This window comes from Microcebus murinus, chromosome 17 (assembly GCF_040939455.1).
Source record: "Microcebus murinus isolate Inina chromosome 17, M.murinus_Inina_mat1.0, whole genome shotgun sequence".
Taxonomy (NCBI): Eukaryota; Metazoa; Chordata; class Mammalia; order Primates; family Cheirogaleidae; genus Microcebus; species Microcebus murinus.
Genome location: NC_134120.1, coordinates 54842268 through 54869305, shown reverse-complemented (window position 1 = coordinate 54869305; position 27038 = coordinate 54842268). Strand labels below are relative to the sequence as shown.

General features: G+C 33.5%; 1 protein-coding gene across 7 annotated transcripts in view; it reads right to left on the bottom strand.

The window, feature by feature from the left end:
• The window catches only part of ANKRD12 (ankyrin repeat domain 12), a 110621-nt gene that overhangs the window by 40091 nt on the left and 43492 nt on the right, over window positions 1–27038 (bottom strand). For 5 of the 7 annotated variants that reach the window (XM_012745996.3, XM_012746003.3, XM_012745995.3 and 2 more), the window contains exons 4-8: window positions 23300–23368; window positions 18433–18579; window positions 15332–15532; window positions 11473–11615; window positions 5502–5649 (exon numbers count right to left, since the gene is read on the bottom strand). In XM_012745996.3, coding sequence (XP_012601450.1) covers window positions 5502–5649; window positions 11473–11615; window positions 15332–15532; window positions 18433–18579; window positions 23300–23368 — 708 coding nt within the window. Of the gene's footprint in view, window positions 1–5501; window positions 5650–11472; window positions 11616–15331; window positions 15533–18432; window positions 18580–23299; window positions 23369–27038 lie in introns of those variants that run through there. The other 2 variants (XM_012745999.3, XM_012746004.2) reach the window with 2 other exon arrangements.

Here is a 27038-nt window from a genome sequence, read left to right as displayed (position 1 = left end):
CCAGAAACGAAGGCAAGAGATTTTGAGGAGGAACACGGTCACTATCAAGTTTTACAGAGTTTCAAAGAACAAGAACTAAAATACAGCTAAGGGATCGGGTAGTGAGATCATATGTGACCTAGTGAAAAGAGGTTCCATGGAGCAGAGTCAGTCTACAACATACCTTAAGAAGCTTTGTTGTGACAGGAAAGGCATAGAGGATTAAATAAACAGGAAGGCAGCACAAGAGAAGATTTTGTTGAGAGTCTTATATATTTATGTGTACAATACTACTAAAAATAGAAAAATCAGCTGGGTACAGTGGCACACACCAGTAGTTGCAGCTACTTGGGAGGCTGAGGCAGAAGGATCGCTTGAGCCCAGGAGTTGGAGGTTGCAGTGAGCTACTATGATGCCCCACTGCACTCTAGCCTGGGCAACAGAGAGAGACTCTGTCTCAAAACAAAACAAAAATATTAACATATGATGTGTCCAGCTCTACTTCAACCTCCTTTCCTTCAACCTAAATCATTACCTCCTCTGCCACTAGCCCCTCAACACATGTCTCATTAGCAGCCTGGTATACCTCCTTCCAGATTTTGCTCTATGCTCATAAAATTTTACACAAACATATATAGATTTTAAAAACTTCATTTTATAAAAATGAGATATAACTATTCATTTTCATTTTTCTATTCAACAATGTCTTATGAAAATCTCTACTAGTAACTGCAACTCCAAAAACAGTACTGACATCCTTTTTCATGGCTGTGTAAAAGTCCATGGTATGCTTATACTTTGATTTATTCAGCCAATCCCCTAGTGATGCTTACTTATATGGTGTTTTTGCCTCTAAAAAGAGTGCTATAATAAACATGAGATATCACCAGAAGTGAGAATAAGTATTTTTAACCACTTCGGTATAGCACTCACTGGCCACAAAACCTTGCCCACAGCTGGCACTCATAGTCCGCACAATAGTTTGTACTGTGTGCATTGACGACGAATCCATTTTGCTCTTGTGTGATGAGGAAAGCTTTGAAGCACTGAAAGCCTGTTTTACTTTATGGGCAACTTTACTTGTAATGTCAATCAGAATAGGTAACATATACATATATGTTTTCATTATGTTACTCTTAAATGTTCACAATTTTATTTTGATAAATGAAAAATTAGAAAAGTCATATCACAGCTGTCGGCTAAAGTCGATGCTCGGCTGTGTGTGTTCATCTGTGGCTATTGACTATAGTTGATGCTTGTACTGAAGTGGTTAAGAACATGTTTGTGATGGTAAATTTTGCACTTACAAAAAAGTTATAAACACATTCTAAGCTCCAAGAACCATCAATCTTTGACCAATTTACACCTCCATTTACCCATCCCTGTATCATTTTGAAACATCCCATTCATACCCTATCATTTCATCCACACATATTTCAGTACATATCTCTAAAATGAATAAGGGCTCTTGTATTTGTTAGCTGTTGCCAGACTAGTTTTTGAAAAGATGGTAATTCATATATCTTCCTTTTTAACTCTTCCCTTATTAGGTAACCACTTTATAAGTTGTTGGCTTATTATTCCATTATTTTTTTTTAAAAAATGTAAGAAAATATACATATTAGTGTGAATAATACCTTGGTCAGGTACAGGACTCTTATGTTGAGGCTCTTTTCTTTCAGCAGTCTGGTCTTTCACTGCTACAAATTAGAATGCCAATCTGGCAGTGTTTCTTGGTAGGTAACTTGTTACTTTCAGAGCTAAGGAATTTGATCAATGTATGTCTAGAGGTACGCATGTCTGTTTTCATCAACCCATCTGGAGCTCAATGAGCTTCACACCTGATAGCCTCAGGCTTTTTTTAGCTCAGAAAAGTTTCCTTCTATTATTTGTATATTTATTGTCTATCCTTTGTTTTTCTCCCTTTAAAATTCCTATAAATACCTATTATTCACATGTTAGCTCTGTTAGGTCTCCTGATCTATTCCCTAAGATGTCTGTATTTCTTTTCATGACTCTCTTTGTATTTTTGCTCTATGTTGTGGAGATTTTAAAACACAGTAGTGTACGTGATGTTATAGAGAAAACAAAATAGTAAATGGGTAATTATAATTTGGGTTAATTTTCCCATAGCAGTATCATATACTTGGATTTCAAAAGTGCTATGTATATGAGAGTGTATATGGAATTTAAGATGAAAAACCATTAGATGGTTAAAAGGTGGTTCTGATGATGATGAAAACAATGTCGTCAAAATATATGTGAACAGTTTTTAAAAAAACATTTCAAGCCCAGTGTGCTGGTATGCACCTGTAGTAACAGCTACTTGGGAGGCAGAGGCAGGAGGATTGCTCCAGTCTAGGAGTTCGAGGACAGCCTAGGCAACATAGCGAGACCCTGTCTCAAAAACAAAAAAACCCCACAACAACTAAAAACCATTTCATAAGAGAAGATGGAGAAGAAAACAGTATTTCTAAATTAATACATATGTGATTTCAAATGTGTATATTTAAATTAATACTTTAAATAGAAATCTACTTTATCTATATTACTATATAGTTTATTCAACTAGGTCACAAAACTTCTCTAATTTTTTAATTCTTATAGTATGTAGATTACCTTATATTTTGGTATGTACAGTATATGGAAGGTACCATATCATTAGAAAAATTTATAAACACACTGGTTGCACAACATACACATACTTTTAAAATTATTTCACTGCTCATTTTTTGGCATTTAGGTTATTCTAATTTTTTGCTATTATAAGCACTACTATGTTAACAGATATGTTAACATATATATATATATATATATATAGTCAGCATCTCTGGTTACATCTTTATGAATTTTTCACACTTATTAACAAACTATTTTCCAGAAAGCACTCTCAACAATAGTGTATGATGCCAGCTTCATTGTAAACTCACCAACATCTGAATACTATTTAAAAAAACATCTTTACCAATTTTATAGGGCAGTTTTTATTGAGTATTTTCTGTATGTTAGGCATGATGTTAAAATGGAAACTATTCTGTGGTTTTCTATTTGTAGGCCTCCTATCCCAGAGATAAGTATCAGAATTTTATTAGCTTTATTAAAAAAAGAAAGAAGTTGTTTATGCTTTTATACTTGTAGACAAGTTAAAACAGCATGACAATTTGTACCTTGCTCCAAGTTTGTGTGTGTTATCATTTAAGGTGGTTTTTTTTTTTGAGATAGGGTCGTTAGGGTCTAACTCTGTCACTCAGGCTGTAATGCAGTCGCACAAATCACAGCTCACTGCAACCTTGAACTTCTGGGCTCAAGTCATCCTCCTGCCTCAGCATCCCGGGCAGCTGTGACTACAGGTGCATACCACCACACTCAACTAATTTTTGCATTTTTTGTAGAGATAGGGTGTCACTATGTTGCCCAGGCTGGTCTAGATGTCCTGGCCTCAGGCAATACTTCTGCCTCAGCCTCCCAAAGTGCTGGGGATTACAGATGTGAGCCACTGTACCGGGCCTATGTTTTTAATTTTTTTTTTTTTTTTGGTAAGATCTATATACAGTATTCTGTTAAAGTCTGAAAAACTCTTTTACATTTTGTGGCTCTATAAATTTTCTTACTCTCTAAGGATGTTTGTGAATTTCCACTCTTTTTCCTTGATCAGATATGCTAGACATTTGTCTATTTAATCATGTTAGACAAGCAATTCAAGGTTTCATTCTGCTATAATATTTTGTTTAAAAATTTTGTTTGTTAGAAAGTTTTCTAAATCATTAAATTTTGCTCTTTATTAATATCTTGCTTTTATCTTTGGATCTATTCTTTCTTCCTCCTCCTAACTTCCTAAGTTCATTTATTTTCATTCTTAGTAAGTTTAATGATGATAACTATGAACTTTTACTGAAGATAGCATAATTTCAGCTTCATATCATAAGTACTAATGGTTATGCATACAATGTCTACAATTTTGAGACTTTCTGTTTAATAAGGAGTTATATATGATGTTAAAACTGTTAAAAGTTTTCAGTTAGTACCGTGTTTCTGTCAATTTTGCCTTATATTTCTAACAATTTTTGCTTTATATATTTGGATGATGTTATCTGGTGTTTCATAAGGCAATAAAATTTTACCTTTGCTTCGTATTATATGCCCTTTATTATTACAAATTACCCTCTTTTTGCCAAGCAATATTTTCTGGCTTTAATTTTTTATCTAATGTTAATACTGTAAATTTTTGCTTTTCTGTTTTCAAAGCATTTAACTGTTATTTTTTCAACTATCACAGAAAAATGGCTATCATTTAACCTTCCCAATCTGAAACATAAGTTTATCATACTTTTGTCATCTCTTCAAATGCTGTTAGTTTAATTTGGTATTTCTAAATTAATATATATGATTTCAAATGTGTATATTTAAATTAATACTTTAAATAGATTACTTTTTCATTTTTCCTTAAAACATGATCTTATTATTTATAGTCAATTTGACAATATTTACCACAGTTATTTAGACATCTCTCTTGGAGTTAGTGATCTCTGCCAAACTTTTATTCCATGACTTTATTCATTTGTTCATAATTTAGCATCTCTTAATCAGTTAAAGTGTATCTAGAATTAAATTTTTCTCAACAAGGGAATAAAAGATGTTATTATCAGAAGGTGTGTTCTTTCCATTGCCTTTCTATGCAGAAGATAATTTGCTATATTATATAAAAGTAAAGGGTAGAACTTTCTGCCTCAAAACTATAGATGTTGTTCTACTGCCTTGTAGCAATGGTTGAGTTTAAAATGAATATGGTTTATTTTTCATTCCGTCATGTGTAATGTAATATAAAATTAACATTACCTAATTGCCTACAGGAATTTTTAAGATTTTGTGAGGGCAAGGCCATTTGTAAGACTGATAAAATTCTTTTTCATTGATTTTTGCCTGAAATACGGTTAAATCCTCCAATCTGTATAAAAAGATTCTTTAACATAGAAAGATTTTTTTTCTGTTATATTTTTAATTGTTTATGTTTCTTTAAATCCAAATACACCAAAAACCTTCTAAAATATTCTTTTGGATCTTTCTTTTTAAAAAACTGTAAAGAAACTGTCCCTACCCTGCAACAATGACCAGAATTCAACCATCTAAATCACAGAAGTAAAATTGCAAAGATGACTCATGAATGACAAGAAAAGGTATCAAAGGTTTGGTTAGTAGCTTCCTAACGAATAAAAGGATGAAAAGAAGTCAGAGCGGCAGTTGTGGTAGCTACGCTTGGGGAAAGATTATGCAGTAGGTTTGAATGTAATAAAGGAATAGTTGAGAAATTTATGTGGAAAAATATAGAAATAGGGCATTGTCATTATGACTCCATTCACACAAGGTATGTGTAGCAAATACTGAGGTTACTAACTTCATCGTTGTTTAGCTAATAGGTAAGCATTATTCTAGGGTACTTAAACATTTTATGTATTCTTAAACCAATTTGAATATTCTATCAAATACCATGTCAAACAGTCGAATGTAGATGATCTGAAACAAACCTGTGTAACTTTCATCATCATCAGACAAAGGCACCTCTCTTTTTAGTAGCAACTCCAACTCCTCTGTTTCTGCTACATCCACTGGACGCTCCCCATGTTTATTAGCTTGAAATGGATTTCCACCATGACGAAGTAAGAGTTTCACTATCTGTAACATTAAATAGTAGGAAGATTTAGTCCCTTCACAGATTGTATCATTTTGACCATTCTCTTGATAATATCCCTAACACTCTTCTGTTATCTCAACTACTCTGCATCCATTCCTATTCTAAATGATTATCCTCTATTCTAAATGATTAGATTCTAAATCTAAATCCTCTATTCTAAATATTCTAAATGATTATCCTCTTCAAATTCCCTATTCACTGACATCCTGACCCCCAACCTGATGACTTTATCAACTATAAAGAAACTTCTTTCTTAAAATTTTCACTGGGTTATTTTAGCATTTAATCACATTGCTTTTCTTCCTGTTTCATCACAAAAATCAACATTTATTGAGTACCTATTAGTGAGTACTGTTTCAAGTTCTGCTGATAAATCAATTAACAATAACCAACAAGCTCTCTGGCCTCTTGAAATTTATATTCTAGAAGGAATCTCAAAGGAAGTATTTCCCTTCTGCTTAAGGCTAATATCACTACCAATGATCTTAATCTTACTCTTTTCCATCTCCCAGGAATTTTAACTATCATTATTAACTCATGTCAATTTACTTAGAACTAATGAAGCTTAGTACCAAGTACACTTGCTAATGCCTAGAATCCCAGTACTTTGTGAGGCTGAGGTGAGAGGAATGCTTGAGTCCAGGAGTTTGAGACCAGCCTGGGCAACATAGCAAGACCCTGTATCTAAAAAAAAAAAAAAAAAAAAAAAAAAAAAGAGTGAAAAACAAAAACTAAGAATTAACAAAGCTTAAATTTCAAGGCCCTTTACTTTCACAGGCCCCTTACAGGTCTCTATCTAATTTTGTATTCATGATGTTGAATTTTTTCTCAAAGAGGCCCTCATTCCTTACCCACAAAATTATTTATTTTTAATTTTTTTTCCCTCCAAGAGACACCACTCTATTGCCCAGGCTGGAGGTCAGTGGCATCATCATAGCTTACTGCAACCTTGAACTCCTGGGCTCAGCTGCACACGACCACATCAGGCTGATTTTTATAAATTTTTGTAGAGAAGGGGGTCTCACTATGTTGTTCAGGCTGGTCTTGAACGCCTGGCCTCAAGTAATCCTCCTGCCTCTGCCTCCCAAAGTGCTGGGACTATAGGCATCAGTCAGACTCCCCACCAAATACGATTATATAAGCTTCAGGCTCCACATAATTAGGATCAGTCAGTCACCATTTCATTGCTTTTATTTTTCTTTATCTTCTTCCTTTCTATATTTTTTAACCTCTTTTTGATTGGCTCCTTTCTAGAAGCCAATCTTTCTAGTGCATGTCTCTTTTACCTTAAAAAAAATGGCAATAAAGAATTGATATACAGGCAAAATAAGAAATTTTGTTTAAACATAACATCCCCATCCCCTAGCTAAATTTTCTTTTCTTCACAAGTCAGGATTCTAAACAGATGTTTGCCGTCGCAACCATGACTTTCTATTGACACTTCATTCTTCTACCTACAACTCTGCTACCATCAATCCTATAAAATGGCTCTTCTTCTAAGAGCTGTACATATCTAAACCAATGATGGTTTCCCTACAGCACCGTTTCTGATCTACCTTCTCATGCTCAAGTATGTATCATCTCCTTGGAGTAAACACTTTGTCTGAATTGACAATTATGCAATCTATTCATTCATTTTTATTCTCTTGCTTGCTCTCTTAGCTTTCAAGCTCCAAATCCAAATCTTCCTATACTTATTGGATACATCCAACTGATTATATGTATACTGTAACACAAATGCCTAATAGGACACAAATAGAGTTCATTAAACTTTTACCCTGTTCTTTTATCTGTTTCCATTCTCTTGACTGACATCAACATCTGCCTAATCACTAAAGCCAGAAACCTGGGAGTCATCAACAACTCTTCTTCACTCATATTCTTCATCAAAGAGGTGGCCAAGCATAATTGATTCTGCCTCCCTACCATCTCGTTTTTGATCCTTTGTCTACTTCCAATGACTGATGTGTGCTATCAAACATAAACCCATACTACAGTTTATTAACGCATTTCCCCCCCTTATTCTAGACTATAAGCTTCATACCAGATCAAGTCTTTATTCATCTCTATATTCCCAACACATAACTGTGTTTTCTGGTAATTAGAAAATGTATCATGTCTTTTTAAGGAGTGTTTAAATGAGTAACATGAAACAGATGAATAGTAACTTCATTTGCCATTAAAGGTAAATGCATTTAAAATAGGAATTTCTAACAAATCAAAGAATTTAATAATGAAGATTCACAATGAATGAAAATTTTTTCTAGATTATAGAAAGTTTGAAATTCAAGAATATATAAAGAAAACAAATTACTCATGATCCTCAACTATTATTTTATTCCCTTATTTATTAATTTTTATCAAATTATACAAGCTTATAATTTTAAAAGATCAACTAGCTTTCCAAGTCTGCTGAGGAAGAACAATCATCCCGAACACTTATCTCCATATCTCAAGTCATCCACCAGGTGGGAGAGGTGCAATTATTGGGCTGGGAATCACTGGGCTTGGGAAAGGGATATGAGGGCCAAAAATACTTTGATCCAATCCCCTATTTCTAGTCCTGTATGGGTTTATTTTGAGGCAGGGTTTTGCTTTGTTTACCAGGCTGGAGTGCAGTGCTGAGGATCATAACTCACTGAAGCCTCCCAACTCCTGGGCTCAAGGGATCCTCCTGCCACAGCCTCCTGAGTAACTGGGACTACAGGCATGAGCCACCACTCCTGGCTATGTTTTTATTTTTAATTTTTTGTAGAGATGGGATCTCACTGTGTTGCCCAGGCTAGTTTTGAACCTTTGGCCTCAAGAGATCCTCCAGCCTTCGCCTCCCAAAGTCCTGGGATTACAGGTATGAGCCACCACACAGCCTCCAGTCCAATTTTAATGAGCACTTCTAGAGGTAACTAGTGCCATCAATTCCTGAGCTCTAGCTCTTTTAGAATTTTGTGCGGTAATGGCTTTGTTTTCAATTTTCTTGTTTCTTCTAAATCAGAGGTGGGCAAATTATGGCCTGTGGGCCAAATTTGGTCTGCTAACTAAGAACAGTTTTTATATTTTTAAAGGATTGTTAAAAGAGAAGGAAGAGAGAAGAGAAAGAGGGAGAAGGGAGGAAGAGGAGGCAGTATGTGACCTGCAAAGCCTAAGATATTTACTATTTAGCGCTTTATAGAAAATCCTGTTCTAGGTCTGTAGCTGCTCATTTCTTTAATTTCCAAATTTTAAAATATTGGTTTTCTGTTTCTTCTGTTCTTTGTCTTTGTGGGTCTATGTCCTTTAAAATTTCCCCTTACTGTCATTTATGGGGGGGTTTGAGAAGGTAACTGAAGCAAAAAAATTTTTAGTCATTATAAATAATACTGTAGTAAAAATCTTTATGAGTTGAATTTTTCCTTTTGGGGCTTATTTCCTTAGACTAGAGCCTTAGAATGAGAAAACAGAATAAAGGATCTTGATATAGCTGACAGCTTTCTACACCCATCAGCAAGTCAGTAATATTACATGCCTATGAGTCAGGCACAAACATATCACACAAACTCTAAAACAAATAACACTTTACAGACCATCTGCATATGCAAACAATTATTCTTAACAAGACTGAAGGCAAGGTAAAGTTGCTTAAGCACTTTGGGTATGGCGTTCACCGGCCGCGAAACCTTGCCCACAGCCGGCACTTGTAGTCCGCACGATAGTTTGTGCTGTGCATTGATGACGAATCCATTTTGCTCTTGTGTGATGAGGAAAGCTTTAAAGCACTGAAAGCTTGTTTTATTTTACAAGCAGCTTTACTTGTAATGTAAATCAGAATAGGTAACATATACATATATGTTTTCATTACGTTATTTTTAAATGTTCACAATTTTATTTTGATAAACGAAAAATTGGAAAAGTCGCATCACGGCTGTCAGCTAAAGTTGATGCTCGGCTGTGTGTGTTCATATGTGGCTGTCGACTATAGTTGACGCTCATACCAAAGTGGTTAAAACATAACAGGTAAAAAATTAAAACTAGGTAAAAATGATGAGACAAAAAGGTACCTAAAATAGAACTGAGAATAAGGCTAGTAAAAATGTGTGTATTATGAACTACTACATGTTTGCAAATGGTGGGTCAAAAATTAGGTTTTTAATAAGCTATGTTAATCCTCTTACTCTACATAATTTAGAGCTGACAGATCTGTTACCTTTTTGCTTTTCCCACCTTAAGAAATGCTTTACAGATAGCTGAAGCTGTCATGACTATTACTAAGCGAAAGAAATCCTGGTAGAGGCTCATAACACACGGTACAGATATATAAAAATGAGTTTTTGGTAGCTCTCATTTCCCTCCTCCTTAGGAACAAGTAAAACAACGAGGACAAAATAGCTCTCAACAGCTCTTGAATTGTGACTCCTACTATCCTAGGCATGTTAGTAGGAGGAAAAGCAAAGGTCCCTTGAAAACAGCATGCTAGTCTCCCTCTGGAAAAGAGACTGGAACTAGTGTGAGTCCTTGTAAATATATGATCTCAAAGGTCAGGTTCTGGAAATATTTTGCAGTTATGTGCACGCTGAGAAACTTGTACTCATAGAAATCATGTCTTAGTCATAGGCATAATTCTTTAAATTGTACCTAGGAATGAGGAAATCTTTATATATCACATTTAAAGGAAAATTATTCATCTTTGGTTAACTATCAGTAATAATGCTTTAAAGAGGGCAAAAAGTACAGTATTTAAAATATAACATAGCCAGAAAATAAGTCAATTTCTGATAAATTCAGAAAAACAGGCAAAGCACCCTATATATCGTCAGGCCTTCTGGATTAATTTTTTGGCATTCATTCTTGGTCAGCCATTCATCCATCCGTCTACTTACACATACATTCATGCTAAATTTATTGAGCATTTCATATGTGACAAGCAGTTCCAGAGTTAGTAACAGAAAACAACACAAAATGATTGTATGCATGGTTTCCACAGTCTAGTGCAGGAAAACTGACTCAAGACAAGAATATCAGTAAAAAATAACATAGTATGTGCTATCACATAAGTTTGTACAAATTGCCAACCAAACTGAAAGGACAGTCCAACAGTAAGCAAGGACCAGTTTAGGAAAACTGGTATTTACAGGCTACATTTTTCTTCACTCAAAATAAAACTATTAAGAAACATGCATTTTTAATTTCTAAATTTTAGTTCTAAAATATTTTGGTGTATTTAAAATACAGCAATATAAAGGTAGCTTTTAAATCTTTTACCCGACATTTCTGTAACATTTTAGATTTCAATATATGTTTACATGCAGTTTTTCCTTCAAAATGTCACCTTTTGATAGGTATTATTATATAAAGATGAGGAAATGGAGATTCAGAGAAGTAACTTGTTCAAGACCACATATTAATAAACCGGCCAAGTCAGAACTGAACTTGTATCAATCTTCACTCCAAATTCCATTTTTGTCTCAACTAAAGAAAAATAAAATTGCCTTTTAAAAGATAGGCAGCAAAATACTGTAAAATTGTATTGTATGTAAAATATGCTTTAAACAGTATCTCTAGTTGTCTGATAGTAGAATGCCTTGAAATGGAAATTTTGCCAAACCGTTTAATCAATTGTCAAATTAAGTAGGTTATTTTACAAAAAGAAAAAAGGCTAAATCTATGAATTAGTAGTTAGCAGAAAAAAGGGAAAATAAAATATAGATGAGTTGATCAAGCAGTGAATGAAATTATGACATAAGATCATGTAACTAAAAAATGAACAAAATTACTATGGGTTGAATTCATATTTTTAAAACGTGTATTATTTTTTTTTCTATCATACTTACATCTCTGTGCCCACTACTAGCAGAATCATGGAGTGGAGTGTCATCATCTAAACCTTGTGTGTTAACATCTGCTCCAGCTGCTATAAGTATCTTAGCAACATCATAATATCCAACATTGCAAGCTTCATGCAGTGGTGTCCAACCTAAAGTTAGAATATTAATTTAACATATGATACACTTGCACTAATTCAAGATACATGCTTTTCACATACATACCTATGTGTGATATATGAATTCTCAATTGCACATAGCACAAAACAAAAAAGGAGTAAAGCAGCAGCTACTGCAAATGAATACCTAAGAACACCACCACCGTTACTGAAGTTTCATTCAATATAATATTACAGTTGACTCTTGAACAACACAAGGGTTAGGGACGCCAACCTCCATATAGTTGAAAATCCACATAAAACTTTTGACTTACCTAAAACTTAACTATTAATAGCCTACTGTTGACTGGAAGCCTGAGCAATAACAGTTGATTAACATGTATCTTGTATGTTTTATGTATCATATAATATTCTTATAATAAAGCAAGCTACAGAAAATATTACTAAGAAAATTATAAGAAACAGAAAATATATTTACTATTAATTAAGTGGAAGTGGATCACCATAAAGGTCTTCATCCCTGACATTTTCACACTGAGTAACCTGAGGAGGGTGAGGGAGAGTAACGGTTGGTCTTGCTGTCTCAGGAGCAGCAGAGGTGGAAGAGGTGGAGGAATTAGAAGGAGAGACAGGCACACTTTGTGTAACTTTACAGAAATACATGGTAATTTCTAATTTTTTTGCTTTTTCATTTATCTAAAAATGTTTGTTTCTATATGGCACCACTCCTTCTTCCACCATTTGCCTTAGTTTCAAGGCATGTATCATAGAAGGGTCCATTGTCACACACACACACAAAAAAGTCAAAACAGTTATGAGTAATTGGAAGCCTTCTGCCAGTCTAATATCAACTTGTATTCGAGCACTGCTTCTTCTAAATCTTCTTCCTCATTGCTTGATGATGGTTCAGAAGCACTCATCTCCATCATGTCATCTTCTATTAATATTATCTCTGTTTTGGTGTCTATTAACTCTTGAATTTCTCCAAGATCCACATCTTGAAACCCTTCTTCATCCACCACGACTTTTGCCATATCCACAATCTTTTTTGTGATCTCCTAGACTGGCTCTGTGGTAAATCCCATGAAGCCATACACAACATCCAGATACAGTTTTCTTCAGCAGGAATTTATTATTTGGGGCTTGATGGCTTTTGCAGATTTTTCGTTTTTGTTTTTCAGACAGGGTCTCACTCTGTTGCCTGGGCTAGAGCACAGTGGCATTATCATAGCTCACTGCAAACTCAAAACTTTTGGGCTCAAGCAATCCTATTGCCTCAGCCTCCGAAGTAGCTGGGACTACAGGCATGAACCACCATGCTCGGCTAATTTTATATAGATATATACACATTTAGTTATCCAGCTAATTTCTTTCTATTTTTTTTAGTAGAGACGGGGGTCTCACTCTTGCTCAGGCTGGTCTTGAAATCCTGAGCTCAAACAATCCCGTCTTGGCCTCGAGTTTTTAAAAATTGTTGCAAATCTCCAAAAAATGTTCCTATATTTATCGAAAACATTCTTCATATTAATGGACTCGCACAGTGTTGTTCAAGGGTCAACTGTATTTCTGCTGGACTAAATTATATGACAAAAGTATTATATACTTAAGTTTATTCAATAAACATAAACTTGATACAATTTATAATCATCTAAACTATGAAAAAGAATGGCAAGAGTAGGCAAAATATTAATAAGCTTGACTGGTCTTTCAGTAAACAAAACTCCTTATGTTTTAAGGGCTTTATTTTATTAAGCTGATAGAATATTTACTGGATTTAATACTTATTTTAACTAAAAAAATTATCATTTCAATTACTTTTGTAATAAAAAGGTTACATGTTCACAAAAGAAATACTGAAAAACATTAAAAAACACAAAGAAGAAAATAAACATTATCCATAATCCCATCACTCAGATATAATAATTTGAAGAATCCAGCATAATACCTAGTGGCCCTCCCCCACATATTTATAAAATTTGGACGGATAACACTTAACCTGCTTCCTCTACTTACTAACATGAAAATAATTCCCTCTGTTGTTACACTTTTCTACAACATAGTATTGTACTTACTGAATATACCATAATTTATTTCAGCAAGCTCTTATTACTGGGGATCTAGATTATTGCTAGTTTTTATATATTAGAAACAATGCTGCAAAAAAGCATCCTTACAACAAATCTTCATGCACATCCATAATTAAATATTTAAGATAAATCCTTAGAAGTGGACTTATCAGATCAAAGGGAAAATATATATTTTAGGTTTCTGATAAAGTTTTCTTCTAGAATAGATGATGCACATTTTAAATCTCATTCTTTGAAGTCGATCTTGTTTATCACACCTTTCCCCACTCACACCAAATAGAGACATAAATACCAGATGTATAATAGGGCTTCATGCAGAAACAAAACCAAACCAAATTTGAAAAATAGAAAATATAGGGATATGGTGTTATTCCTATAACACTGAGAAGGCGTTCTTAAATATCAAACCAAAAATCCATAAATGAAAAGATCAATTGATATTATATAAAATCATAGTATAATAAATAACACTATGAAGGGAGCTGAAAATAAGCCATGGACAGTGAAAATCTTTTGACAGAGAAATAAAATTTAGATTAACTCTCATATGTTAAAAGCTGTACCAAACCAAATGAGCAAAGGAATGAATCTGGCAATTTAAATAAAAAGCACATAAATTTCTTATAAACACAAGGAAAATGTTTATCATCACTATGATTATAGAAATCCAAATTAAAATGGGATCTGTCTTTTCACATTTTTCAGGTTGTTAATAATAAAGTTGATAATATCAAGTTTTGATGATGATGTGAAGTAAACAGCTCTTTTGTACACTATTAATGGTAGAGTGAATTGATATAGGATTTTTTGGTGTGCAATCTGCCATTATTTTAAAATTTTTAAATATGCATCTCCTTTGATTTAGTAATTTCACTTCTATTTAACTACTTTCATAATTATATACAAAGATGTTTCTATATGGATTTTCACTACAGTACTATTTATAGAAATTTATACTGTAAAATATTGTGTAGCTGTTAAAAATGAAGTATGCCTACTTTATATACTGATGAGAAATATCTATAAGACATTAAGGCAGGTTGCAGAACTATAGATTGATATAAAGTGGGATAATATAATTTTTTAAAAGTCTATATATAAATAAATGTTCATTTTATATATATGATGATGAAAATGTAATGTAAGGATAACCTCCAAATTCTTAACATTTCTGTGGAAGAGAAAGAAACTAGGGGTAGAGTGGTGTAATATGTGAAATTAAAGGGAATTTCTACATTGTTCTCTGCATACTTTTACTGTTAGAACTCTTTACAGGAAGAATGTACTGGTATGCTACTTGAGTAATGAAAATAAAAATAACAATACCATTCTCTCCCAGTCTTTGTGTTCAAGTTAAATGTTCTTCAAAGAATTATGAATGAATTAACTACTTTGAAAAATAATATAACCCAAATTCACCTAGAATAGAACCTAAATTGGGTAAAGAAAAGGTAATATGTCAACTAAAATATAAGTTTAATATGTAAAAATGTGACTAATTATTGACATGAATCGTAGCGGAGATCCGGGTTTTATATACAAACTCCAAAAGTTTTGTAATAATACTTTTAGGACTCTTTCATTTCAGCAAAATAAAAGAATGTGGATTAAACTGTAACCAGGATCTGTTTCTGAATATTAGTCTTAAGTTACTAGTCTTACCTGCAAAATCTTTCACATTCACATTTGCCCCTAAACTTATTAATTCTTTAACTTGTTTCACATCTCCTCGAATAGCTGCCATGTGTAAAGGAGTTTCACCACGTTCATTTCTTTTATTAACTTTATCTTTTTGTCGAGATGAAGAACTTGGAGTTTTCTTTTGGGCTGGTGTTGTTTGTGATGGATGATTTGGTGTGGAATCTATAAGAAAGAAGAAAGTTAACAAAAACGTTCTAGGCTAAATATTTTGTATACTTAAAGGTTTTTATTGGTAATATGCTAATTTCCTGGAACACAGGGAATACCTTCTCACCCTAACTACCCAAAATGTGACCTGAATGATACATTAAAACTTAACTGAAATACACGGAGTAGATCTTCCCCTTAGGCTTATCAAACATCACAAGCCAATTTAAAAAATATTTTATCTATCAATTCATAAAATTGGTTTAAAATAACAAAGTATCAAGTATATACCCTACAAGTGTTTGCTTAATGAATAATTTGATGAACTGCAAAAATATATGTTTTTCCTAGGCATGTTATGCTATTATTCTAAGATCTAGATGAAATGAAATTGAAGGCTGGAGTTTACACCTCTGACAAAGCATTGGAGTTCTTCTGCTCTGATATTAAATGCAAATTAAGGTTACAACGATTCTAGTATGAAAATGAAATCAAAGATCAACAAGAAATAAGGATAGTCTGGGAAAAGGCCTGCAGAAATCGTGCTTTGCTTTGATTCCCACATTTTGATATTTGTTGTAGTTTCTATGCCAAAAACAAGAAAGTTAAACTAAAGCTCTAAGTCTCCTCCCCCATTTCAGAACTACTAAAAAACCCTAGTTTCTTAATTAAAAATTCAAGACATATATACATACATACATATATATATATACACAGTATATAGTGTTAGAAATATATACACACACGTATACAGTGTTAATTCTGGAAATTTATAACAATTTACAAGAAATTGCTCTAAGAGAAAAAAAAAAATCTATAAAAGTTACCAGTCTTGCAACCTGACATGATTGGAACTCTAAAGTAGTGTCATCCTTTTCTTAATAAGAAATAAGTTTAAGACTTACTTTTGGATTTAAAAATTGTCTCAGTAACAGTTTTCTATCTAAGTATGTCCAGAATGTATACTCCATAGAGGAAGGACCTTATCTTTTTTTTTTTTTTTTTTTTTTTTTTTGAGACAGAGTCTCACTTTGTTGCCCCAGGCTAGAGTGAGTGCCATGGTGTCAGTGAACTCCTGACCTCTAGCAATCCACCGGCCTGGGCCTCCCAGAGTGCTAGGATTACAGGCGTGAGCCACAGCGCCCGGCCTATCTATCTTATTCACCACTGTATCCTGACTGTTTAGAAGATTTCTTGGTACATAGTAGTACCCAATAAATACTTGTTGAGTGAATAAATTAATTTTATTATAATCTTTATAGTTAAATTATTTTAAAAAATTAGCTTGAATTCCTTAAAAACGAATCTAATGGATAAAACAACCCTGCGCTCCATGTATCTATATGATGGCAAACAGTTGGATATTCCAAAAGCTTTACACTTTGGTCCTATACATATTAATAAAGAAAACTAAGAACTATCCTTAAAAAACCCTGCAAAACAGTATTATAGTATAATCCTATTTATAATAACAAACTACAACAAAAGATATATATTTGTATGTTTATGCCTAAATAAATCCCTGGAAGTACAGACAAAAAATTGTTCATAGTGGTTGCCTCTTTAGCAGAGGCCACTAAAGATAATGGAGGACTTTTAATTTTTCTCTTATTTATTAATTCTTTAATTTATTCTATAAAAGACAAAGGTTCATGGAATAAAAAATTTAAAAAAATCTTACAACTATTAATCAGACTTAAAGTCAACATTTTACAGAAACATTTAAAGTTTAACACTGTAAAATATCTTTAATTTGGCCAGTCTTTCTCAAATTGGAGGTGGAAAAGGTGAGAGTAACCATAAAAACATATACTATTTTAAAAAGCAGGGAGCCCTAAAATGTTTTCAGTAGTGAAAAATATTGGATATAGTCATGCTTTAATTAAAATTATGATACTTAGAAACTCTAAGGAATTAACCATGTTGTCCCAGTTTTTAAAAAAGAGTCAATACAGGAAAAGGTCACTGAAAAAACAATCTTCTTCAATGCATTTCAAGAAGATCCGTTATGTTACTCAGAGTCTTAAATAAAGATGTTTGCATTCAGAGTCAAAAGATATTTTCTTTTCTCCAGACAAAAGGGATTTAATTTATTGTATCACTGAATGAAACTATACAATGAAAAATTTTTCATTTGTATTTGTTCAATGCTGAATAGTAATAACTACTTCAGTCAAAGCTCTCTGGATTTTATCTACCTTTATGATCCTTTTAATGAAGCAGGTTGTTTGGTCTGTTCCCTTTGTTTTTGTCCTGCTGGTAATCCATCTCCAATTATTTTTGGAGCACACAGTATACGAATAAACACACACAAACATTTAGCACAACATTTTAATTGGAAATGTGAAATGAAACAGGAAATAAACTTAGTACACTTCAGACATTTTTCCTTTTAAAAGAATTTAGTAGATTTTAAGCAATAAAATATAGATTTACACACTTGCTTCTAAAAGTAGCAATGTTATAAGATTACCAGTTTATATGAGCAGGGTGCTAGTGAACTGAAAAGGAAACTACAGCCTGGAAGCAGCCTTACAGAAAATGGCATAAAAAAATCATAGGCAAGGTAAAAAAGCACATGGTTCTCCAATAGATTTATCAACTTGATTAATCCCTTTCTAAATGACTTATTTTATTTAACAAATACTTACCGAATATTCACTAAGTACAAAGACCCCTGCTCTTGTATGGCTTCTAATTTAATGGAGGATATAGCTGATAAATGAATTGTCACAAACTGATAAATTACATAAATAATCATAAATCATAAAATTACAAACTGATGTTACGAGGAATTCTGATTAAATCCAAGAAAAGATAAAAATTTAAACTAGTTAAAAATACTTGTTAATAAAGACAAGGCTAGAGTTGTCTGAGGAAAACTAAGGATACAAATTAATGATGGTAGGTTTCACCTGGACTGTTGTCTCTCGCTGTCATCTGCATAAGAAGTGCCATCTGCTTTCGCTCAGAGAGTGGATAACCAAAAAGAATGCTAACTGGCGTGGATTTCTTATTTCCAGCTTCCTTTTTGGTTTTCTTCTTTTCTGGACCTTCTTTCTCTGGAATTATTAATAAATATGTAAGAATTTGACACAAATGGAAGTATTCAAAAGCAAACATAAAATGACTTTTTTGACTGATGCTATACATGTCCACTAGCAATAGCCAGACAAAAGAATGGGCTTTTATATTATGTAAACAATTTTCTTTCTGAATGCTTTGAAAAAATACATTAATTCTATTGTTTTCAGAAAATGAATAACATTTGTAAATTTATTCCTAGTAAAATCTGTACTTTAATGATTTGTTCTAGTAAAACTAAACTTCTTCAATAATATTTAACATTCCTTAGTATTACATCTTTGAAACTTCTCTTTCATTCACTATAATTTTATCCTTCTTAATTACATCTAAACCTATGTATCAATGCTCCTTTAAATTACCTTCCTAATTCCAGTAATGATTTGTACAATCTCTCAAACGACTAAGTATTTACGACAAGTCTCATCACACAAAATAATTACTGAAAAAAAGCACCAAATTATTTTATTCCAGTCATGTGATAGTTGGATGTGAAATTATATTAATCAGAGCTAAAAATGAGCAAATTAAAGATTCTGTGTAGCTACAGGTTTAGCAGAGATTCTGCACAGATCTAAAACATGACAAACTTTCAAAGAGATCTGATCCGTATCACAGTAAGCTCTCAGATTTAACTATTAGGGAAATTCTTCAGCAATGCTGCCTGCATTCCCCACTAAGTGTGAGGAAATTCAGACTGAATTTTGTAAGTAAGAGATATAGATGTCTGTCTTTTAAGACTTCTCTAGGAGTTAATGCAGGCCCTGTACAAGCTTATACAGAGGTCTGGCTATTACCTATCTAGGAATCTATTTCTTTTCTTTCTTTTTTTTTTATTTTTGAGACAGAGTCTCACTGTGTTGCCCGGGCTAGAGTGCCATGGTGTCAGCCTAGCTCACAGCAACCTCAAACTCCTGGGCTCAAGCAATCCTTCTGCCTCAGCCTCCAAAGTAACTGGGACTACAGGCATGTGCCACCATGCCCAGCTAACTTTTTCTATGTGTTTTTAGTTGTCCAATTAATTTCTTTCTATTTTTAGTAGAGACGGGGTCTTGCTCTTGCTCAGGCTGGTTTTGAACTCCTGACCTTGAGAAATCCACCCATCTCGGTCTCCCAGAGTGCTAGGATTACAGGCATGAACCACTGTGCGCAGCCTAGGAATCTATTTCTTGAAAAACCCTATATCAATACCTGGAATTTACTGATCCAGGTTTAAGGGTACCTGCAAAGAGGAGCTGCAAAAATAAATAAGTAAAATAAATAATAAATGTAACATAGCAAAAATGAGTGGAAGAAGGGAAGGATCAGTTGTCAATATAGCGGTTTCGTTCAGGCACATGTGGCCAGCAGCTAGAATACTCTAAGAGATCAGCATTTACTAATCTGGCAAGTTTTAAGAAACTAATTATTATGAAAACCTAGTATTAGTAGGCGTAAGAAATTAAAGTCATAATTCTTCCAGTGTACCACTTAAGTTAACTAGGATAAACTGGCATTCTAATGGCCTAGAAAAATTAGAGGTCCTAATATTTAATCTCTGCTGCTCACAAATCATTCAAAATTCTACAGCTCCTAAAATGTCCATTTTGTTGAATATTTCATTTTACACAAAAACAAAAATGTCAACACTTGTTTAAATCGACTTTTATTAATATTTTCCAGTATAATCTTTTATTTTCATATTTCTTATGAAATGATGTAATTTAATGATGTAATTTAATGTAAATCCAATCTCAGCACAGTATTTTACATAACTTATCACTAAATTTATTACAAAGCCCTGAACAGGTCTTTGGAGAAGCCTATTTTTTCCAGAAATGTATATATACTCTTTCTTTTAATAATTTTCTAGACATGTTGGTTCTCCATTTAATGAGGAACCACAATTATTATTTTAATGGTTTTCCATCTGAATAACAAATTTTAAAATTTTTCTCCTAAAATTAATACATTTAACATTGTGAAAATTCTACAGAAGGTAGAAAAGATGGTTCATGGAAAAGAAGTAAATCTAGCAATCAGAGGAAACAAAACCACTTAATATCTATCCTTAAAATAGATCTGGAGAAAATTTTGCCTTTTTATTTGCAAAACAACTGACTTTTTTGTTTTAACTGCATTTTAATACAATGTGTTTTTAAAAAATGCTCTCTAAAGTGATATATACCTAGGTGACAATAAAAAATACTTATAAATTCATTATTAGAATGCCATGCTGCCAAATTATCAAAGATATAATTATTATATTTTGGAGAAGAACAAATTAGATATACTCCAAATATTTAAAACAAAAATCCAAATTAGATGCTAACATCCAACATGAACTCTATTTTTGCTTTAATCAAGTTACAATAGTCATTTATCTGACTTCATGTTTTGCATGAAACAGATAAGAAAAGTGAACAGTAGCTGGTAGCTAGGTTACAGACAACTATACCATTCTTCAACGGTGAAAGTGCTAGATTAATATGTCCCAAAGTATGCTTTTTCAGGTTTAAAGCAGTCAACAAGACTATTTATCTATCCTGTGAAGAATCTGTCTCCTCTGACCTGTCATAACTAAAAAATGATAGGTTAGATATGCATGATATACTATATATTTGATAAAGAGTTAGATACTTCTCAAGATTCAGTTGTAAGATGTATTTTTTTCTCCTAATAGGTCAGAACTCTGAAGTTTGAATATAGTTATTCTGAAAAATGTGCTCATTTAGCACAGTCTACTATAAACTTGAAATTCCACTCAGACAGCATAGAGATTTTTAAGGAAAAATCCAACAAATCCACTTAAGACTATTCAAAGCAAACAGAGAAATGGACTTTTCAACAATCCAACATTTGTTCTTTTAAGGTTCAGAGGATATTCGGAAATACAGATGTCCCATTCTTATAACCTCGAAAATTAATGCTTTCTTTTTCAGGTCTTGTTAGAATAAATAGAAAGCTCAACACTGTCACATCCTAAGTAAGTGTAGAGTATATATTAAGGAGAAGAGACAAAATTGTTTTTCTTGGGGGGGGGTCTAGGTTCATAATCAGTGTGTCAAAAATTAGTCATTGTGTAAGGAATGAAACAATGGAACTACAATTCAAATAGAGATAAACACAATGAAATAAATCTTGTTTACAACAATGTGTATACTTCAATTCTGAGAAAAAAATTTTGCCATCACTCTCTGGTTCTAAAATATCTACATGAATCTTTAACAGCTGAATTTTTTTTTTTAACTTATAAAGTCATGTTTATTTACTTTTTATTTTTATTTTTTTAAGACAGAGTCTCACTGTGTTGCCTGAGCTAGAGTGCCGTGGTGTCAGCCTAGCTCACAGAAACCTCAAACTCCTGGGCTCAAGCAATCCTCCTGCTTCAGCCTCCAGAGTAGCTGGGACTACAGGCATGCACCACCATGCCCGGCTAACTTTTTCTATATATTTTTAGTTGTCCAATTAATTTCTTTCTATTTTTAATAGAGACAGGGTCTTGCTCTTGCTCTCACTGGTTTTGAACTCCTGACCTTGAGTGATCCGCCCTCCTCAGCCTCTCAGAGTGCTAGGAACAGTTGAATGTTTTTATCTTTTGATTTCTTGCCTTAATACTCAGATCATGGATGGTTTTATCTACATTCAGATCTTTCAGGTGCATATTGGTGCTTAGAAGTCACCTTTAAAAAACGTACACCTTATTCCACAGTAACTAACTGTAACTATGCCTCATCCCCCACCTTTACGATAGTAGCCAGGTACTACTGACTTATCACCTCGATTAACAACTTGAAGGATAATTTTAAGGATATTTACTGGGTTCTATCACTCCTCCACCCAACCCAACAAATTTAAAAGTAAATAAAAACCATATCAGAAACAGAAAATTTATTTCAGTTTTAATAGCTAAATGTCACATGCTAAAAACTGGACACTTAGAACTAGGGACTAGAGAGTATAATTTTCAAAAGTTCAGAGATAAAAATGTTAGCCCATTAAAAAAAAGGACAATCAAAACTTTTAACTAATTAGTTTTCACATATAAGAGAATATATTTACTCTTTATTTTAAAGTGACAGCATTTATATATTCTCTTCTATTCTTCTAGCTAGAGCAATTATGAATCAGAAACATACAGTAACTGGTGCCATGGCTGAACAGAGAAGTTCCAACACAGGTAAATGGTATTTCTCCAGGTAACCTGGTATTTTAATTCACTTACAGGTGAATTCAACCTGGGTGGCAAAGTCAATAAAGACTAATGAGGAGTTCAACTGAAAAAAATTTTTTAAATGTGTTTTTTAAAAAAATCACATGACTAAAAGGGTAAGAGAATACTGTCTATCAAAATCAGTACTCTTGGTATACCTTGTGAAGGGTATTATATAACAAAATAGATGAAGGACCTATCCTAAGGAGTATCTTCCCCTGCACTATAAAATGCCAGGGGTTGACTTTCACATGAATGGTGTTCCCCATGTTGTGCTGTACAAAATCGGAGTGGAGGTGTACAGCAGTCCTGCTATAATATGTTGGATATGATATACTCGATATCTCAGAACAAAACTGGGAAAACTTGGTGTCACTCATATAGTTCATTATTTAACCAAAGATACCTATATATTGGTTTGAATATAAGTTACTTATCATACAATAATTAATTATAAATGTGACAGAAACCACTGGCTAAACAGGAGCACCTGATAATCTAATTACCTGAGTACGTCCTGTAAGAAGATATAAGTCTCTCCCCCCAATTTTCACTTGTATGTCCTGGATCTGAATCTACAGAATGAAAAGAGACAGGAGAAAAGAAAAAAGCACACGAAGGGAAATGCAGAATTCAACAAACCAACATTTTCAAAAGACCACCAGTTAATGATCTATTGTTGTTTTTCCAAAAGACTATTTTTAAGATAAAGCCAAAAGTATGTTTAAAATACAGATATGGCCAACACCTAAGATTTCAGTATCTTACAGCTGAGAAATTTAACCATGCAGTTTCAATAATAGATATTATCGATGTTATTTATTAAAACATACCATCTCTTTTCATACTATATAATTTTCAATCTCTGACAAACAACAGAAGAGGGAGTAGTACTATATCAACTGGATTTCTGGTTAGAATTTGTCTTCAGAAAACTTGAATTACTCTTTTTGTTCTATGAGGGTCAAAACTACTCCAAAGACAATTGAAGACTTTGGACTGCAATATCATCCTGGATTACAGACTTTTCTATCAATTATATGCATCTCAAATGGTATAAATTACTACAATGATCACCATTATAGAAGACCTCTTAGAAAGAAAGCAGCCTAAATCAAAACAACGTTTATCAGTTAAGATTAGAGAATTCTGTCTAACAATTTATGATAGAGAAATAAGAATATGGAGAATTGACTTCAGCAATATGGCCAGAGTAGATACTTCTACTTATTAAAAAATATGCCATTTCAACTTACAATATTATTCTGATCTTCATATTCTCAATTTATTGACATATACCTTTCTTTCCAGGATCACTATTATAGATACTATTCATGATTTCAGTAATCAAGTGTTCAAAAAGAAAGCTTAGAGAACAAGTAACTCCTAAACACAGTATTTGAAAGCTATAGAGATAAGCCTAAAAGTTTAGTGATAAAAAGGTTCACTCAATTAAAGGGTAATCATTAATAAAATAACATTTTTAGACCAATTCTGAAGTGGGTAAATGGACTGAATGACAAGACTTTCAATGAACACATATTTCAAAACTTAACACCGTAAGTTAGCAAATACAAAAGAATTACATGAAAAACATTTGATGTTTCATTTAAAAACACACAGGCCGGGCGTAGTGGCTCACGCCTGTAATCCTAGCACTCTGGGAGGCCGAGGCGGGTGGATTGCTCCAAGTCAGGAGTTCAAAACCAGCCTGAGCAAGAGCGAGACCCCATCTCTACTATAAATAGAAAGAAATTAATTGGCCAACTAATACATATATAGAAAAAGTTAGCCAGGCATGTTGGCGCATGCCTGTAGTCCCAGCTACGTGGGAGGCTGAGGCAGGAGGATTGCTTGAGCCCAGGAGTTTGAGGTTGCTGTGAGCTAGGCTGACGCCATGGCACTCACTCTAGCCTGGGCAACAAAGTGAGACTCTGTCTCAAAAAAAAAAAACACACACACAAGAATTTAAAATGACCTCCACAGATTGCAAAGAAAGTGGCAGTCAATAAACTGTGTGGACTATTAATAGGTTAAATAGATTACTGAAAACAAATCATACTATTTTTTAACAGATTAAACCACAGTGTATAAACTGAACTTATAATTATATTCATTAATATAGGGAAGTAGTTTAACAGTTTATCTAAATCTTTCTTTGGAAGTAACCAATTCACTCTGACCCCACATACCCTTTGGTTTTTATTCACGTAAGCAGGTTTATAGTTGGGACATCTGAATATGTATTCTGTAAAAATTTAATTCAGGAGCTGGAAAATTAAAGCTTCCACATCCTGTCCTTTTACTCAATTACTTCTTCTCTCTATGCTATACTGAGGCAAGGCTGAATGAGACTACTGCTATTAATGAGACTAATGTAAAACACTGAGCACTAAGGAGAGCATTCATTCCTCTCTCCCTGATATGTTCCTTTATAGCAAGGCAAGACAAGCAACACCTGTTTTGCTTTTTTGGGGAGGTGGGGTGGGAGGAGACAGTCTTGCTCTGTTGCCCAGCTAGACTAGAGTGCAGTGGCATCATCATAGCTCACTGCAACCTCAAATCCATGGGCTCAAGGGATCCTCTTGTCTCAGCCTCTCGAGTAGCTGGGGCTACAGGCACACCATCACCCTTGGCTAATTTTTTCTATTTTTATTAGAGACAGGGTCTCACTCTTCTTTAGGCTGGTCTCAAACTCCTGACCTCAAGTGACCCTCCCATATATGGGCCTTCCAGAGTGCTAGGATTACGGGTGTGCGCCACCATGCCCAACCAATACCTGTATTTTAAAGGCAATCTTTTAGTTAATATTCTGCTTTGGGTTGAAAGATACTAAGAAAAAATATGAAGAATGATCTAAGTCTGCACTACATGTTTGAAATTATTAAAGTATCAGGGAGGGAATAGGGGACAATGTGTAATAAATAATTGCTATGAAAATCACCAAAGGTGATTATTTTTATTAAGCATAGCATTGAGTTTATCTGCTATTTTAACAGTTTCCAGAAAAACTATATCTATTTGTTTTCTTTTTAAAAGAAGTGCCTCTCTCCAAATCTGTTTGAGTCACATTAAATAAGGTAAATAATGGCATCTAAAGTCTTCGGAAAAATAGAACTTCTAAGGCTAGCTGGTGAAGATTCAGTTTATTAAATTTCAACATGCTCTACAACTGTGACCATGGACTTTGGGAACAGATCATACTATGCCTCTTTGAATTTTCTCATACCACATTATCTAAAATGCCCCCCCTAAATGAATAAGCAAATAAATAATGCTTACTAATAGGAAACAAATACTAAAAAAAAACCAAAAACTGAAGGATATTTCACTTTCTAGTTATCTAAACATGCAAACTAAAATGATGATGTAAAACACATTCCCCAGTGCCATTTGAGATTAAAGAACATTTATACTGCTAGAGGCTTTGTAAGTAGGTATGATTATTTTGGAGAAATATCAATAACAACAGAAGAATGTTCAACTCTTAACACTGTAACCCTACTCCTAGGAATAAGGAAATAATTTATTGTATGACAAAAACACAATCTGCAAAGATGCTCTTGATAGCACTGCTAACAACAAAATAACTGCAAATTTAGTCTGAAGGCCAAGAAGAGACTCTAGCCATTCAATACTTTCACATTAAGGGATTACGGCTTTCCCTTGGATGCCGTAAGACTACGAAAGAATTTAAGTATGATTTTATGACTGACAGTGCAAGAATAAAGTTCCCTTAGGTAGAAACCCTTATTTAACTACTAAAGATGACAAAAGTTATCAGTTATTGATTATTGTATACTTTATATAAAGTGGCAGATATTGTATGGTGCCTATATAATATTCATTCTCCCCTTATCAGGAATATTCCAATTTTGATCAGAGTTACAATATGCCCAGCTAAAAGTATTTGATTTTTAGGACTTTTTGCAAGTAGAATACCCTAACAATGAAATGCAGACAAAAGTTCCTAGGAAGGTTGTTTCATCAATAAAAAGGCCAAGTCTCACTGGGACAAAGACACTTTTGTCTGTGGTACTTCCCTTTCTACTTCCTACCCAGGAAGCAGCAGCAATCTTGTGACTATAAGGCAAAACATTTAAGGACAAAACCAATGTATAAACTAAGGGTGGCAGAGCACTAAGATGAAAAGAGCCCAGTGCCTGATGGCATTACTGAGCTGCTCTACCAACTCTGGACTATCTATGCCTGGCTGCCTTACTGCATTAAATTTAAAAAATCCTT